The sequence below is a fragment of the Eublepharis macularius genome, chromosome 8 (genome assembly GCF_028583425.1).
Source record: "Eublepharis macularius isolate TG4126 chromosome 8, MPM_Emac_v1.0, whole genome shotgun sequence".
NCBI lineage: Eukaryota > Metazoa > Chordata > Lepidosauria > Squamata > Eublepharidae > Eublepharis > Eublepharis macularius.
In genome coordinates this window covers 140,652,343-140,670,427 of record NC_072797.1, presented here as the reverse complement: position 1 = coordinate 140,670,427, position 18,085 = coordinate 140,652,343, and the positions used below count along the sequence as shown (strand labels likewise).

General features: G+C 45.6%; 1 protein-coding gene across 1 annotated transcript in view; it reads right to left on the bottom strand.

Annotated features, from left to right (window-relative positions):
• Positions 1-18,085, bottom strand: part of RBPMS (RNA binding protein, mRNA processing factor) — a 131,091-nt gene that overhangs the window by 10,068 nt on the left and 102,938 nt on the right. Inside the window, exon 7 of the mRNA XM_054986904.1 lies at positions 4,766-4,835. Within this exon, the coding sequence (XP_054842879.1) occupies positions 4,773-4,835 (63 nt within the window). The 3' untranslated portion in view covers positions 4,766-4,772. The remainder of the gene's footprint in view (positions 1-4,765; positions 4,836-18,085) is intronic.

Here is an 18,085-nt window from a genome sequence, read left to right as displayed (position 1 = left end):
TGCAGTTTTACCACTCCCTGAACAATCAAATTCCTTTCTGAGACGTTGAGGCAGTTAAAGCATTGAGGAAAAAAACCCCTCTCAACCAGCCTCAATCCCATGTCCTCACAGTCGGTACTAATCAAGCACTACCTCCAGAACTATCCAGTTTCATGCCCCATCCTCCAGAATTGGTTGTTTGTCCGTGGACCCATGGCACTCACACCTGAGCAGCACTTTGGCATGCTTCCTCCTAAGGCAAGGACTTCCCAGCCATGGGAAGAACGCCACTCCTACGAAGATAGCAAAGAGTCCAGTGCTACTGGACTCTTTGCTATTTTGCTACTGCAGACTAACATGGCGAACTCCTCTGGATCTATGACTCCTAGGAAGAACTGTTTGGTCCAGTCATTGCTGATTTTTGACAGCTGTGGAAAAACTTAACAAAAAAACTTCTCTCACTAGGAGTTAGTTGATTTCAGAACTGCCGACTTCTTTGCAGTCCCAGCTTGCGGGATAAGGTCGAAGGTGGAGAACAGAAGGCCCAGAGACCATGGTTGGAGTAAAAAGGCCACAATTTTATTGTTTACAGTAAAAATGTGGCCTTGGTGCCACATGGGGCACAGGTTCCAGGTCGGCGGATCTGCCTGCCAGTCAATGACCCCCTTAATCCACCAGCTGAGGGGGGACACCACGGGATTCCAGAGAGAGGGACCCACCTGGGCACATGCCTCTGTGTGGGTCCACCCCCCATCATCTGGGAGCAAGCATGCCCCCCAAATCCCCCAAGCTGGGATTGTCACTGCCTCGCATCACACCCAAGACCACATAAGTGGAGGCCACATTTCCCCCAAATGGATGTGTGCCTAATGCCAAACTGCCACAAGAGCTCCAAAATGGCTCCCACCAAAGCTCCTAAAACTGCAAGCAATCCCACAGGCTGTCCTGAATATCTTGTAACCAACTGTCCGGCCCCCAACTGAACGGGCGCACCCCATGGAGGAGAGAGCAAGATCGGGGCTTCCACCTGCCTGCTGCCTGGATCCACAAAGGGGGAAGGCCCAGATCTGAGGTAATCATGGCCGCCCCAATCCTGAAGGAGTGGGCTCTGAACTCACTGGCAGGCAAGCCCGCTGCTGCCAAGCAGGACCTGAGGATGCTGACAAACTGGAATCGGGTGAGGGGAGAACTGTTGGCGTGGACCAGTAGGGGTCTGTTGCCAGCCAGGCAGGCCTGGAGGTAGGCCGACAGAACCCGCACTGGGCAAAGCAATGCCAAGGTGGTTTGGATCCTATTACTGTTAGGTGGACCTGTAACTGGTTGACAGATCGCACTCTGAATGGTTCCTCATCTTGGAGAAGAGAGACAAGTGGAGTTCCTCAGGGATCAGTCCTGGGACTTGTTCTGTTCAACATTTTTATAAAGGATGTGGATGAAGGAATACAGGGAGTGCTTATTAAATTTGCAAATGATACTAAATTGGGAAGGATAGCAAATACGGTAGAAGACAGGGCCAGGATATAGAATGATCTTGACAGGCTGGAAAACTGGGATAAAACAAACAAAATGAATTTTAACAGACATAAAGTTCTAAATTTAGGTAAGAAAAATCAAAGGCATAATTATAGGATGGGGGAGACTTGTCTTGGCAGTAGTATGTGTGAGAGGAATCTAGGAGTCTTAGTAGACCATACACTGACCATGAATCAGCAGTTTGATATGGTAGCTAAAAAGGCAAATGCAGTTTTGGGCTGTATCAACAGAAGCATAGTGTCCGGATCACGAGAAGTGATGGTATCACTTTAGTCTGCTCTGTTTAGACCTCATTTGGAGTACTGTGTTCAGTTTTGGGCACCACAATTTAAGAAGAATATAGACAAGCTGGAATGTGTCCAGAGGAGGGCAACAAAGATGGTGAGGGGTGTGGAGTCCTATGAGGAAAGGTTGAAGGAGCCCAGTATGTTTAGCCTGGAGAGGAGACGACTAAGAGGTGATATGATAACATCTTCAAGTACTTGAAGAGCCATCATGTAGAGGACGGCGCAGAGTTGTTTTCTGTTGCCCCAGAAGATCGGACCAAAAGCAACAGGTTTAAACTAAATCAAGAGTTTTTGGCTAAACATTAGGAAGAACTTCCTGATAGTTTGAGCAGTCCCTCAGTGGAACAGGCTTCCTCGGGAGGTGGTGGGCTCTCCTTCTTTGGAGGTTTTTAAGTAGAGGCTAGATGGCCATCTGACAGCAATGCTGATTCTGTGAACCTGGGCAGATCATGAGGGGAAGGGCAGGAAGGGTTACATCTCTGCTTAGTTCTCGTGGCCCGTTCTTACATGCCCAGGGTAATGCCAATTACCAGTTTGGATGCAGGAAGCAATTTTCCCCAGGCCAGTTTGGCTAGGGATCCTGACGGTGTTTTGCCATCTTCTGGGCATGGAGCAGGGGTCACTGGGTGTGTGTGTGGGGGGGAAGGTGTTTGTGAATTTCCTGCATTGTGCCATAATGCAATGGAATAATGACCCTGTGATTCTATGAAGTGTGTACCCTTCCCTGCCTGGTCCATCTTGGACTGGTACAGGCAAATGAAGTCTGTGTGACCTGGACAGCCACGTTCCCACGTGCCACGGCAGATCCAGAGGTGTCATGCCAAGAACCCACCACCAACTCCGCAACCCGGAAGGCCCTGAAAAAGGCCAGTACGAACACAGCCTTAGGAAGGCTGATCTTGAATGGGAGATGGCAAACCACTGGCTGAGGATGCATTTAAGGACAGGCCACGTGATGGGCTTGCGGTTGTCCACGGGAGGAGGTCGGCAGCTCTGCCAGCCCTTGATGGCCCAGTGTATGGAGAAGGAACCTCAGGGGTCGGGGAAACCCTCAGCCTTGCTGCAGATGGTGATAGCAGAAAGGTGACTATGCAGGGTCTTGGGTGCCAAACCCTTTCCGCGAAGGGAGGCAGGATACCGCAAGACCATGTATTCAGCTGGGGGCAGGGAGGGACTGCCGCTGACCAAATAAGGGAAGTCTAGGAAGGTTGCCAGGGCCCACTGGTCAACCCACAAAGTGGAAGGGGCGGCTGAAGCGAATACCCCCTGCAACACCACACACCACCAAGCTCCCATAGGTTCTCTGGAAAGGGATCTGGGTTCCGGTTGGCAAGGGTGAAAAACATCTTTGCCTGGAAGTGAGACAATACATATGTGATGCTGTTATCAGTCCCTGCTACACAATGAGCTGAAGATATATTAGCAGACAAGCAAGCTAGTCAGTGCACTAGGCGCATGACCCGTTCAGAACATGAGGACTGCTTGTTCAGAACACGGGCCACCACCTGGTTGTCGCACCAGAAGTGGAACCAGGATGGGGAAGAGCTTGAGGAAGGCAAGGTGCTGTGCCACGCTGCACTTCAGCTGTGTGCCGCCGCCACCGCTGCTGCCTGAATGCTGCTGCTCCCTCCTTGCTGGCTACAGCGAATGCATGTAAAGCCCAGGCGGGTCCCCCTTTTGAGCTTAGCGGGCAGACCTGAGGGGGATCTAAGCTGCCCAGGTCCGCCCACACCAAGGCACACTCCCTTATCTGGCCAGCCACTTCCTGATCAGCCAGCTGGGTCTTGCGAAGTTACTGGTTCCCGCCCAGTTGCCAGAAGAAGCTGCCCAGGCCGAGCTGCTGTGGTGGGAGCCTCCGTTGCTCGCCCACGTCCCACGGCTCCGCAAATCGTGCCCACCCCCCAGTGAGCCAGGGGGAGTGTAGATTTTCATTTTATTTCATTGTTTTCTGTGTCAATACCTGGGTCCTAGAAGGAATCAAGCATTCTCAAAAAACAACTAAATGCAAGTACAGAATAATTCTGTGTCCCCCCACCCCAAGTTAATACAATCTAACATAAAATTCCAGCCCCCCTTAAAACAGACTGGCGTGGTCCTTGTAGCAGTCTCATAGCATCTTCAGAGCTTTTTTATCCCCCTCCTTCTGTCATATTACCAGAGGTGGAGTCTTCATTATTACATTTGCAACCATTATTTCCACGGAAGAGAAATAGCTCCAGAACGTAGCAAATCATCCACAGTCAACCCAGAACCCTCCCCTCTCTGATTTCAAAGTTTGTTTTACCAGTCCAACGAATTCAAATTAAAAGACCTACACTGGCCATCACCCTGTGACTGCAAAAGTATTTCTTTCTCCCCCTCACATGCTAACTCTGAAAAGAGGAAAGACAGATCTTCCAACAGCAAGGCAGCGACTGCCTCTTTTAAGTCTGTCTTTTGATGAAAAGTTCCCTGTTTGTAAAAAATGAAAGAGCTCCACAGACTGAGGTCCAAGCTACAAGTGACGAATGACACTTGAATGGCAAGTGAACAAACTCACGTGTATTCCTCCCTGTTCACTTGCCCTCCACTTGCGGTCACTTGCACTCCACTACGTGATCAAGTGGAGTGCAAGTGGAGGGCAAGTGAACAGAGAGGAATACACGCGAGTTTGTTCACTTGCCGTTCAAGTGTCATTCGTCACTTGAAGCTTGGCTCAGAGTGGACCAGGGCTTGCCAAGGGGCTACAGGTGGGGAGGGGTCCTTTCTCCGGAGGGAGAGGTTCTGCTTACGTTGAGGGTGCTTAGCCACCAGCTCCAAAAGAGTAGCCGGACCACGTAGCGCCATCAACGGAGGGTGCAATGCCTTCCAGCACCCCCCTCTTTCCAACGCAACAGTTTCTACACTCCCCCCAAGCAATGGTCAGGAGTGCTGGAACGTGTGTGTGTGTGTGTGTGTGTGTGTGTGTGTGTTTCCCATCCACTTACACAGGATTCAGCAGAACTGACGGGACTTCCAGCCCTGAGAAGCAGCCTCGGAGGGAGGGAGCCAGCGCATCTGAAGCGAGAAAGAAAACACAAGTAAGACAAGACCAATCCCCCTTTAAAGCTTTCGAAGGCCAGCACTCCCCTTTCAAGTGAGCCATTTTATTAATTTTTTTACTAAAACATTTATATCCCGTCTTTCTTCTTGTCTTGAGGCAGCTTTCAGGAAGTTATTAAAACATTACATTAAAACCAAACAATAACCCCAAATACCTCCCCGCCCGTATTTATTTTCTACCACTGATGTCTTCCTTTCTACTTCTCTCTGTAAAGTGGACAGATGCAAAATTCAGTTCCTGGACCTCAAATAACTGGATAGCAGTTGGAATTTGGCAGAAGCGTTTTGCCAGGCAGGGAGACACGAAAGTGCATCTGCTGAATTTCCCACACCTCCGTAACGAACGAAGGTAAAGGAGCTCTCTCTCCCTCTCGCTGTTATATGTCTCTGCCAGAGGTTCTTCACTGAACCTTCAGCACAGAAGCCGTCCTAAACAAGGCCACGCCTGATGCTGGCTCTGTGTGAACACTGACTTACTTTTGAGCACAACTAAGAGATGAAAGAGGGCTGTTGCCAGCAAGCGAAAACAGAAGAGTTTTGCTCAGCTTATCCCAGGAGGTAACTGCTCTAATTGATGTGGAAGTTCCTGAGCATTGAAAATTTCAGAACAGCAAGTGCAATTTGCACACCCCAGCTAAGATCATTGGGCACACATATGTACATACTACTTTGATATTTCAGAGGCAGCAACTGCAGGCCTAAAAGGTACCCTGAGACATCTAGACCAGAGATTTCCCCTGCCCCAAGAAATGCTGTCTGGCTCCTGGTAGCCCTACTACGTTTCCCTCACCAAGTCCACTGGCAATTCCAACAGTACTTTAAATTTAGATTTCCTTGCTACCATTCCATACCATGAAAGAATACCGCATTAGGTGAAAATGCACCCCAGGCAAATCACAGCATCCCACCTACTCTGGCAAGGTCAAAGTTTATTGTTTTACTTCTTTATAATTCTCCCTTTTCCCCATCAGGGGATAGCCATGTACGTGGGGGGCTTAGGAAATCCCCCACCCAGGCACCCAGGACTGCCTAACTGCAGCCAGATGGCTGGATTCAAGCCGGGCTGCTTCCATTCCACAAACCTGTGAAATGCCAACTTCAAGGGATCCTGACTTCTACTGCTCACGCAGCCTGCTGATGCAGGGAGGGCGCAATATAAATCAAATCAAATCAAAAAATAATCATTTGACATTACAGTTCTGTTGGTACACAAACACATTCGCTCCCAACAAGGCAGTGGCTCTGCACAAATGTCCATTTAAAACTTTGAATATAGATACACATGCAAAATTCTCCACAGCCCGAGATTTAAAAATGAATTGAGTTAGTTTTCATTTGTTTTGAGTTCAGTTATTTACAGGTTTACTTGGATCTGTGAGTACATTTCCTTGCTTTATGTAATGTGTGTGTGTTTCACCTACGATCTGCGCTCTTTCCAAAAACATTAGATGCAACTAACTATCCAGAGTCAAAGCAACACAAACTTTTCACGAGTGTACTTCTTTCTCAACTGTGAGACACAACCAGTGGAGCAAGGGGGTGTTGTTAGTGCTGAGATTCCTGGAACATGACTTGCTGTTGCCAAAAAGCTAAGCGGGAGGAGCTGCCCCATTCCAAGAGCACGGACTCCGAGGGCCAAGCTACAAGTGACGAATGACACTTGAAGGGCAAGTGAACAGACTCACACAGTGATCGAGTGGAGCGCAAGTGGAGCGCAAGTGAACAGGGAGGAATACCCGTGAGTCTCTTCGCTTGCCCTTCAAGTGTCATTCGTCACTTGTAGCTTGGCCCTGAGACCACAGGTGTCGATCCAGCAGCAACCAGAAGCAGCTCTTCCATTACTCCCATTCAAGTCACCACCTACAGCCCGTAGGCAAGCTCTCGTCTCCCTCCTTTCCCACAACCTCCATTTCCCCAGTCCTGCTGCCCCCTGCTTGCAAAAGAGCTGTCCAGTTCTAAGCTCTGTGGGCAAATGAGAGGGACTGAAGCCAGCCAAGACGGAAGGCATCAGGGGAACGCGGGAACGCTGCTTTGCAGATCCATCTTTTCTCTCTCTTGATTTGGATCCAGTGTAGAATTGACAGTTTTGCACAGAAATTGCCGCACAGTCACTAGTCAGAGTAACTTGTATCTAACTTGTATCTATTCACCCTATGGTGTTGTTCATGGAAACGTTCCTGATATTGACTGTGCTATTCACACACTGTGGAATCCACCTTGAGTCTCAGTGAGAAAGGCAGACTATAAATGGCATAAATAAAATAAATAAATAAATAAATAGTTTAAAAGGGGAGGCAGCAGAGTTGAAAAAGTCTCCGAAATGGCACTGTGGTCTTCAATCTGAGCCACAGACTGAGTCCAGCCACCTGCCTTATCCATGTATCTGCTTCCTCCCCCCGCCCCCCCCAGCTGACGTGGAGGTGCGCATTTTATGCTTTGGAAAAGCCATGTAGATGCCACCAAAAGGCAACGTTGCATTGTGGTTGGGGGGCTTTCATACTTTGAGACTTCAGCAGATGGAAAGGAGGCTTTTCTGAACGCCAGGAAACACGGGAGCTGGACATATGTAATGAAGAAGGAACAGAGAGAGAGAATCTTGGACGCCACACGAAGCGAATCTTTTATTCAAACCGGAAACAAAAAAGGTGTAAGAGCATAACAGCAGCCGTACTGGATCAATTCAAAGATCCATATAATGCCACATCCTGAGTCACGTAGTAGCCGGCAAAATCCCCCGCTCGCCCCCAGCTCCCGAGAAGGCCCTTTCTCACTGTTGCCCTCCCCAGGAATTAGGATGCTATGGGCATCCTCCTGTAGGGAGAATCATGTAACCTGCCCTGAGCTTGCTGGGGGAAGCGTGTGATAAAAATATACTAAACACACCGCTCTTGAACACAGAGGCTCCTATTCAGACAACAACACAGTGATCCTCCAAGAAATGTATTTAATCTCCTTTTAAAGACTTTTAAGCAAGTGGCCTAGGTGCTAGACTACTTCTTCATCTTGGTGTAAATAAAGGTAAAGGTAGTCCCCTGTGCAAGCAGCGAGTCATTACTGACCCATGGGGGGGATGTCGCCTCACGATGTTTTCTTGGCAGACTTTTTGTTACGGGGTGGTTTGTCGTTGCCTTCCCCAGCCATCTTGGTGTGAAACTACATAAAAGCAACAAAACTGAGCCACAGTAAACGGTAGCCAATCTCTCTCAGCTACCCTTTACCCTCCCTGGTTCACTGCAGAAATTTGCCAAAGAAATATATAGACAAAGACACCTACCCCTTGCTCAGGGCTTTGATTTTCTGATTCCACCAGGCCATGAGCCAAAGAGCAAAGTTGGTGCCGCCTGCCTTCTGGGGTTGGGGAGGAGAGGAGAGGGGAAAGGGGCCAAGTTTCCAGGGGAAGTTGGGAGAGGGGAGAACCTTGAGACACGTAATGCCACATGGGTGCAACTGGTGTCTGAGGGCAGTACATGAAAACTGGTGCTCCTTGTGGGTCAGATTATCGTGCTCAGAACTATAAATGTGGAGTTGTGTATCTGAAACAGTTGCCAACCAAAAGGAATCTTAGTTGATTAATCAATTAGATCTTCATATGAATAAAACAAGTTTTAAAGGAAAAAACTTAATTTTTCCTTTTTGATTATGCAGTCATGTGTTGCGAAAGACACAATGTTAAAAGAGGCATTCTCTTCTTTAGGTAAAAGTCAGTTCACACATTCAGCTGCCAGACATAAGTGTATTATAATAACCAGTGCATAGTATGCACTGTTTATCGTATGTATTATATTTATTTATATTATTTTTATTGCACTGTCCTCTACTTTGTAAACCAGTTATTATATTGTTTGTTGTATGATGCTGTTTTTATTGCATCCTGCTATATAAAAGGCTAACCGTGCTCCTGACAATCCACTTCCTACCCTGGTGTGCCTCCAGAGGGCGCTGCCGTGGAGGGAAGCCCGGGAGAGGCAGCCCGTCCCTCCGAGAGCACGCTGTGGTGAGAAGCCCAGGCCAGGGTCAGGTATGGAGCATGCAGCAATGCCCGCCCCCTGCCTTCCCCCAGCTAGGATCAGGAGCAGAGCAGGGGGGAATGCCCATCCTCCGCCTGGGTGCTTCTGCTTGTCACGGCACGCGCGCCGTACTATTATCCTTTGACGGAGTGGGCGTGACGTGTATGTCATATTGTAGAACTGAAATGTGAGTAGTAATTAAAGTTGTGAGTGTTGCCTAACATTGGCTTGAGAGGTGTACGATAGTGTTCTATATTATGTCTTTGTAACCAATGTAGGTTTTGAATAACAATGTCAGTAGCTGCTTTTGCTACATCTCGCCATCTTTGAAAAAGAATCGAAACGGCTTCTTGTATAGGAACCGGTCCATCCGTCAGATGGCTTCTACTTGATTGGACTGCTCCTTCTTGTTGTAACACCGTGCATACCCGGCACCGGGACTGTTCTTGGACTTTTATGTAGGAATATTATGTTTGAATGAACAGTGACCCTGCTTAAGCAGGCTGCACTTTGAGTGTATGCCTTTTGCACGTGTTAATGTATTGTATCAGCAATTGTTGATTTTTGACTTGTATGGATATAGGCTTAAGCACACAGCACTTTAAATAAAGTCTCATAGTCCTTGCTAATGAATTGTATAATTGTTTAGGCTGCCGAGGTTTTGCTGTGCGTGTCTGCTTGTATAGTTAAATATAAGTAATAACTTTGGATACATTGCACGAAATTGTCATATAATTGTGGTATAATATTGTGTTAACTTTTTGTGGTATTAGTTAGTTTTCACAAATTCCTTGTTATTGGGATCAGGAGCAGAGCAGGTGGCAATGCCCACCCCCCACCTTCACCCAGCTGGGATCAGGAGCGGAGCAGGTGGCAATGCCCACCCCCCACCTTCACCCAGGTGGGATCAGGAGCGGAGCAGGTGGCAATGCCCACCCCCCACCTTCACCCAGGTGGGATCAGGAGCGGAGCGGGTGGCAATGCCCACCCCCACCTTCACCCAGCTGGGATCAGGAGCGGAGCAGGTGGCAATGCCCACCCCCCACCTTCACCCAGGTGGGATCAGGAGCGGAGCAGGTGGTAATGCCCACCCCCCACCTTCACCCAGCTGGGATCAGGAGCGGAGAAGGTGGCAATGCCCACCCCCCACCTTCACCCAGCTGGGATCAGGAGCGGAGCAGGTGGTAATGCCCACCCCCCACCTTCACCCAGTTGGGATCAGGAGCGGAGCAGGTGGCAATGCCCACCCCCCACCTTCACCCAGCTGGGATCAGGAGCGGAGAAGGTGGTAATGCCCACCCCCCACCTTCACCCAGCTGGGATCAGGAGCGGAGCAGGTGGTAATGCCCACCCCACCTTCACCCAGCTGGGATCAGGAGCGGAGTAGGTGGCAATGCCTACCCTCTGCCTTCACCCAGTTGGGATCAAGAGCGGAGAAGGTGGCAATGGCCACCCCTCTGTCTTAACCCAGCTGGGATCAGGAGCGGAGTAGGTGGCAATGCCTACCCTCTGCCTTCACCCAGTTGGGATCAGGAGCGGAGAAGGTGGCAATGCCCACCCCCACCTTCACCCAGCTGGGATCAGGAGCGGAGTAGGTGGCAATGCCTACCCTCTGCCTTCACCCAGTTGGGATCAGGAGCGGAGAAGGTGGCAATGCCCATCCCCCTGACTTCGACTTCACACAGCTGGGATCAGGAGCGGAGCAGGTGGCAATGCCTGCCCCCTGCCTTCACCCAACTCGGATCAGGAGAGGAGGAGGTGGCAATCCCTCAGGAAAGGAACAATTCTGATATTTTCACACATGGTACATACAACAAGAACTGCAGCTGCTCAGTGTGAGCCCGCACCACAGAAAGCAAACAGATCTGCAATTTCAGCTAGGCAAGAAGAACCTTTTTAGCTATAGCAAGGTTCTTATAACCAGGGTTCATATGCATTACAGAGAAATCAGATTATAGATCTTACCCAATTTGATCCACATATAACATCACAAATCAATTAGCTTTAAGCCCACATGGGAAAAATTCTGTAATCCCAAGGAGAATTTCTTGAAATGATTAGCCATCAGGATAACCTGTTTCAAATTGTGACTGCCCCTCACCCCGTCCCAAATCCACTGTCAACAATGGAAGCAAAGCCAAGAATGCTTCGTTTTTTAACAATGCATTGCTGTCGAGTGAGACTGGCAGTAGCCTGGAAGTAAGCTATGTATAAATGACACCGTTCAGGTGGATATGCATGTTCTGGGCCTTGTACTGTACCAGAACTGACAGGTTTAGATCCATAAATCAGAGTCTTAACTCTAACATGGCCACCATGTGAGGCATGGTTTAGATGGACTTTTAACGTGATCCAGTCAAGACGCATTCTAATGTGTCTGCCTTCGATAGTCTGCACCTCCCCAAGCTGAGGATATCGGAGTAAAAAATGGCAACTACAGTGGTTGGTTTATCATGAATTTTAGGGGACACCTCTGGTTTCTGAGAACACAAGCAAACCAAAGAACAGTTTGATTTCAGGACTGTAAATCTGATGACCCCAAGTTTGGCCCCTGCCTCCTCCATAGTAAGTACAGATTTCATATACACACACAAGAGCTGTATGCAGGCTTGTGTTAGCGTCTGTCTTCTATGGTCAGTTAGAGATCACACGAGCAATGCGGCCTCATCCTGCTGTCTGAAATTAGAGTACTTGCTCATAAAGTGCACTGCCTGTTCAGAGAAACAAGGGGCGTGTGTGTGTGGTACCTTCTATTTTTCGAGGCTGGATAAAGAATTTTATTAAGTGCTGTTCAGCTTAAGTCTTTCACATACCTTTCATGTTTCACGTACTCAAACACCTGGGCCCTGAAACCATTCAGGCTGCAAAGAGATGCCTTCTATACCAAGCCTGTGTAACTTGTTGCCTAGTGAAGTTGAACAAAGCCTACCACCAGAGGGTTGGCAAACCACCAGTTTTTGTTGCCTGCCTGGAAGCCACTGTAGACGGTCTTTGGTTCAGCCCTTCACAGATTGTGCAGAAGACTTGCCTTATAGCAAGTCAGACCGCTGGTTTGTAGAGGGCAGGACTCTTTATTGCGACCACCAGCAGCTTTTTGAGACCTGGGGCAGTGGCCTCTCAGTCTCTCATATTTTAAGACCCGAAAACAGGACCCTTTTCCATGAAAACCTTCTACTTCGCTCCTGAACTGCAGCCCCTGAACTGTAAGGACATACACCCACCAGGCTGACTAACGTTAACGTAACTATCTCAATTCATGTAAGACCAGATATTTAAGTTCCATAATGCCCATCTTGTAATCGCCTGATACTCCAGTGGCTTTCTGTAAAGTCAAAATTTTCACCACACCATCCAGAAAAAGTTAGCTGCAAGCAAGTCCTATTCCACTGTTTTCAAGAGGAATTAATTCTGACAACTTCTGTCGGATTGTACCCTCATATTTTTCTAGAAAAGAGGGGCCACCTCTCCTGTCACAGTCTGTTTATGGCACAACCCAATCAGGTGAGCTTCTGGATCCTTTCATTTTTAAGGCAGCCAACAAATAATGCCACTGACCTTGCAACAACTCAATTAAGTAAATTTTGAGATAGTAAACGTGTTAAATACAGAAAAGCTTCCAACCTTTGTAAGTAAGATCAGCTTTAAAAATTTATTTTTCATTACCAAAGAAATGTTAAAAAGGTGTCATTCACTTGCAAGTTCACTGGCTCCCCTGCACCCTGCACATGGGCAAAAAAAATGGGACCATGAATGACATACATACATACATACATTAAACAAAAAAACAAACAAACAAAGTGACTTAGAAGAATGTCACTCTGCTTAGGATGAGCAAAGATTGTGTCTAATGGCACCTTAAAAACAAGAGTTCAGGGTATAATCTTTCAAGAGTCAAGCTCCCTTCTTCAGATATATGTATTGGACAAAGATAGCTTGACTCTGAAAAGCTTATACCCTAGAAATCCTGTTGGACTTTAAGGAGCTGCTGGTCTTGAACCTTGCTCATCTACTGCCAGCCAACATGGCTGCCTATATGAAACTATCTACTTAGGATAGCCGTGTAAAGTTTACTGTCTTCTCATTGACTGTTATAACAATTAAATATCTTCTTGCTCTTGTCAGTAGATGTTAAGAGGCAGAAATGTGGTGTTTTTATTTATTTCATTTACACCCTGCCTTTCTTCCAAGTGGGGACCCAACGCGGCTTACGTTGTTCTCCTCGCCTCTATTGTATCCTCAAAACCATCCTGTGAGGTAGGTCAGGCTGTGTGTGTATGACTGGCCAAAGGTCACCAACCAAGCTTTCATGGTAGAGCAGGGATTCAAACCTGGGTCTCCGAGATCCTAATCACCACATCACACTGGCTCGTAGTGACTGGTACAATGAAGGAACGTGGTGGGCTCTGGCAATCCGCATATCCTGGGTGCCAATTCCTGCATGGATCAAAAGTGGCAGCCGCTCTAACCTCCACAACAGGAAGAAGCAGCCCTTTGAACTGCTTCCTGATTCTGAGCTCGTCTTCCGAGGAAGGTAATATCTGGACATGGCCCGAAAGCACCGGATCACTCTAATACAACCCTCACTGAAGAAGGGTCTGTTCGAGATGCCGTTTGCCAAGCTAAGCCTGTCATTTTATACAGAACCAACCATTTGCTAACTGTAAACCAGAACATTGCTATCACGCAGACGAAACCACTGCCCTCAGCCTACAACTGCATAGCGAATCAGAAGAGTTCGGACTAAGTTGTACATGTTATCTATGCAAACCTATTTTGTAATGTATATCAGTACGCGAAGTGGAAGTTATGCCACAAACAGAGGATTTTGTTCAATCCATAGAGATTTCCTATCATCACACCTTTTTATGATTTTTTTTTTTTACAAACATCATCTCTGGATTAATGCCCAGTGAAACTGTAGTGTAGCGCTCCCTGTTAGAATGGTGGTGGCAAGAACTATAGTGGCATGATAAGACATCTGCAAGTCCAAAAGGTTCTCATATACAACTCTCCTTGGCACAGTCCACTGGACATCACATTGGCTTGTAATTACAACAACCCACTAGCCATGGTTTCGGGCTACCTTTGGGCAAGTGACAGTCTACTCAACTTTAAGTTACTGCACTTAAAAGAGAATGGCAAAGCAAGCAGAACCAAAATATATTTATTCACAAGATTTCTTTGCAGGGACTAAGGTCTGAACCTGCTTTACACAAAGTCCAACTGCAGGCCCTTGTAGCTCCAGACTGCCCACTGTACTGGCAAGCAGCTCTCCAGGGTCTTTGACTGAGAAAGGACCTAAAGCCCTTTAATGGGAGGTGCTGAGGACTGAACTTGGGAGGGATCTTCAGTGTACAAAGCAGATGCTCAGCTACTAAACCACAGGGTGTTTTCCCGAAGGACTGTAAAGGCAAGAACCGGTGCCTTAAACTGAGCTCAGATGCAGTAAGGGTTTAAACTCAGGTAGTCCCTGATGACTAGCAATACTAAGGAGGACTAAGTCCAAAGAGACCATCTAAACCACTCTTTCATCACCAATGATAATCTTTATCAAATACCAAAATAGGGACTACAATTATACATGCATACGATATAATGCTTTTATCATAGAGGTAATCAATTGCAAACCACCAATGTGCAATTGCAATTGATTATCTCCACGATAAAAGCATTATATCGTTATGTATGTATAATGGTTGTCACTATTTTGGTATTTGGTAAAGATTATCATTGGTGATGAAAGATTGGTTTAGATGGTCTCTTTGGACTTAGCCCCCCTTTGTATTGCTATATATTGGAGACTATTCCCCTCTTGTTGGTACTTCGATAGTCCCTGATGACTACCTGGCTTTAAGGGGAGCCCAAATTAAAATGTAATACAGACTTCCGGTTTGGGATTATGGAGGTCTGAAGTGGTCCAGGGAGCTGGACCATCCAAGGTGCTGTTTTTTGGCTGGCGCGGTGCCTCGACCACCCACAGCCCCCCGATTTCAGCTAGAAATCGGGCAGGAACGCTTTGTGGCCCTAAGAGTGAGTGATCTTGGCAGGGGCGGGGGTTCTGAATAAAGGATTCCCTTTCTGCCTTGAGGTCCCCTCGTAGAAGGGCGGCTATTATCTCTGCAGCAGCTTTTGGAGTCATTTAATTGGCACAGGACCTTCGTACCCAAGCTCCAGAAATGGATTTAGAGCAGAATTGAACGAAAGAAACAGTGAGTACAACCCAAGAAGAACAAAAGAAGTAAAGATTGCTACCTCCCCTAACGGACTTGATAATTAAACAAAGACCAAAGTATATTAAATTAAAGAGACAGATATCTAAAGCGGAGGAAATAAGAAAGTGATTTGGAGTGTAAATTGTGACTTTTTGAATATAAGAGAGCTAAAAAGGGTGAAAAAGATGTTTTGTTTTGCATACCTGAGAGATAACGACGCGGGGAAGGAGTGTGAGAAGCAGCTGGAAGATCGCAAGAAGTTGTGTGCTCGTTAAAAGCAGCGAGCCGCAGCTAGAAGGGCAGGAAGTGTGTTGGGGGAGCAACGGAAGGAGAACAGCGTGGGACAGAGGACCTGAAGAGGAAGCGGAAATTCGCCATCTTGAGTGTGGGAAAGGTTGAAGACTTCACCATAGACTATATCATAGAGAAAAAACGCCCGACATTTTGAAGAAGGGAAAATCGCCATTTTGAGTAAGGGAAGGTTGTGAATTTTACCATAGACTGTACCATAGAGAAAAGACGCCCGACATTTTGAATGATATAAAAATTGGACTATTAATTTAAGATTCAATACGGGAGTCTAAAGTGACAGGTGAGTAAACGGAGTTGAGAAAGAGAGCGGATTTGTGGGGTGCCAAGGCAAGTCCAGCGATGGCAAAAAAAGATAAAGGTAGAGACTGGCAGATGGTGATTGAAAGCTTGGACAAAAAAGTGACAGAGGGCAATAAAGAAATAAATGAAATTATACAAAAGACACAAGAAATGGTACAGGAATCGCAAAAGCAGATACAGGAGTCACAGCAAAATTTATTGAAGGATATTAAAGAGGCTATAAAATCTGAAGTGGCAGAGTGGGCAAAAAATATTGATGAGATAAAAAAAGAGCTGCAAATAACACAGCAGAAGGTACAGGAGGTGGAACTCAGAACGGATGGCATAAAAGCAGAAACATCAGCATTAAGTGACAGGATGGTGGTGACGGAATGCAAAGCAACGGAAAAACAACTTCGTTTTAGAGGCGTTCCAGAGACAATGGCAGGATCAACCTTGAAGCAAATCATTGAATTAATAGCAGAATTTATAAATAAGGAAAAAGAAGAGGTGGCGGCCAGCCTGGATATGGCCTACAGAGTGAATTCAAGATATGCAGAGCAAAAGAATCTACCAAGAGATGTTACTGTCCAGCTAACTACAAAGAGAATGAAGGAGGAAATTATTAGAAAGCATTTTGAATCCCCGTTGGTACTTGAGGGGACAAGGGTCAGAATTATGAAGGAGTTACCGAGGATAGTGTTGCAGGAGAGAAAGAAATACAGAGATTTGACACAGAAACTGAAATCTATGAATATAAGATATAGATGGGAAATGCCTGAAGGTTTGAGTTTTGAGTTCCAATCTGTGAGACAAGTGATCAAATCAAAACATGCAATGGAAGTGTTCCTGTTGGAGAACGAAAAGGACTTACCTAAAACAAGTAGACTTTAAATATGGAGTACAAATTAATATCATGGAATGTAAATGGACTTAATTCACCCTCAAAACGCAAGGCAATATTTCATTGGCTTACCAAACAAAGATGTAATTTAATTTGTTTACAAGAAACCCATATAAGAGATGAAGATAATAAGTATTTACAAAATAAGAAATTGGGAAAAGAATTTGTAGTGGCAACAAAGCAAAAAAAAAGAGGAATTGTAATTTATATAAAAGAAGAATTGCAACCAAAACTGATTGTTGGTGATAGAGATGGTAGATATCTGGCGGTGGAATTTGAGTGCAATGGGGAAAAAAACATTGATTTTGGGAATTTATGCACCTAATGGAGCAAAAGAACAATTTTTTAATGAAATAATGACTCAGTTGGATCAAATGACATATGATCAAGTGATTGTGGCAGGGGATTTTAATGATGTTGTGGACTTACAATTAGACAAAAAAAAAACAAGTATGAGTAAGAACAAGATGGGAAAATTGCCAAAGTCATTTTTTGAACTTCAAAAACAAGAAAGTTTAGAAGATATTTGGAGAAAGCATAACCCAAAGACTAAGCAATACACTTTTTTCCAGCAAGTCACCAATCATTGTCAAGAATAGATATGATTTGGACATCCAAAGAATTAGCAGTGTGGACTAAGGAAACGGATATTTTGCCAAAAATTAGTTCAGATCATAACCCTATGTTGTGGAGATTTGGAATGAGAAGGAAAAAACTGAGATGGAGATTAAATGAAGATCTCCTGCTTAGCCAAGCAAATTTGGATGTTCTTAAAAAAGAGACTAAATGCTTTATTCAATACTATGTGGACCAAGGTGTATCAATTCATAAAGTATGGGATACCTATAAGGCTGTTATTCGAGGAGTACTGATAGATTTAAATGCCAGAGATAAGAAGAATAAAGAATTGAAATTGAAGGAAATTCAAGAAAAGATAACGCAAAAAGAGCAACAATTAAAGAAAAGACCAGGTAAAAAGAAACTGCAACATGAGATTAGAATGTTACAGGAACAAATAAAAGTGATGGAAAACAAGGAAGTGGAATGGGAACTGAAAAGACTGAAACAAAAATCTTTTGAAGGAGCCAACAAACCTGGGAAATATCTAGCATGGCAGTTGAAGAAAAAGAGAAGAAAATAATAAGTAAAATTATAGAAGATGGAAAAGAGGTATTTGATCAAAATGCAATTGGGAGAACATTTTATAAATATTATGCGAAATTATATCAGAAAAAACCTATTGACAAAAGGCTAATGGAGGAATTTTTTCATAAGGAGGGGAGAATAGATCTTTACTCTATATTAGTTAGAGGTGAAAATATGGAAAGTGTATAAGTAAGAATGATATAGTATATTTTATATTATAAGCTTGAAAGTAATATTAGAGACTTATTTTAAACATGGTAGATATAGATATGTTATACTATGTATTATAATGTAGAAATTAATATTATAGGAGATAGTGATGTAATGTAGATGAAGGGAATGGAA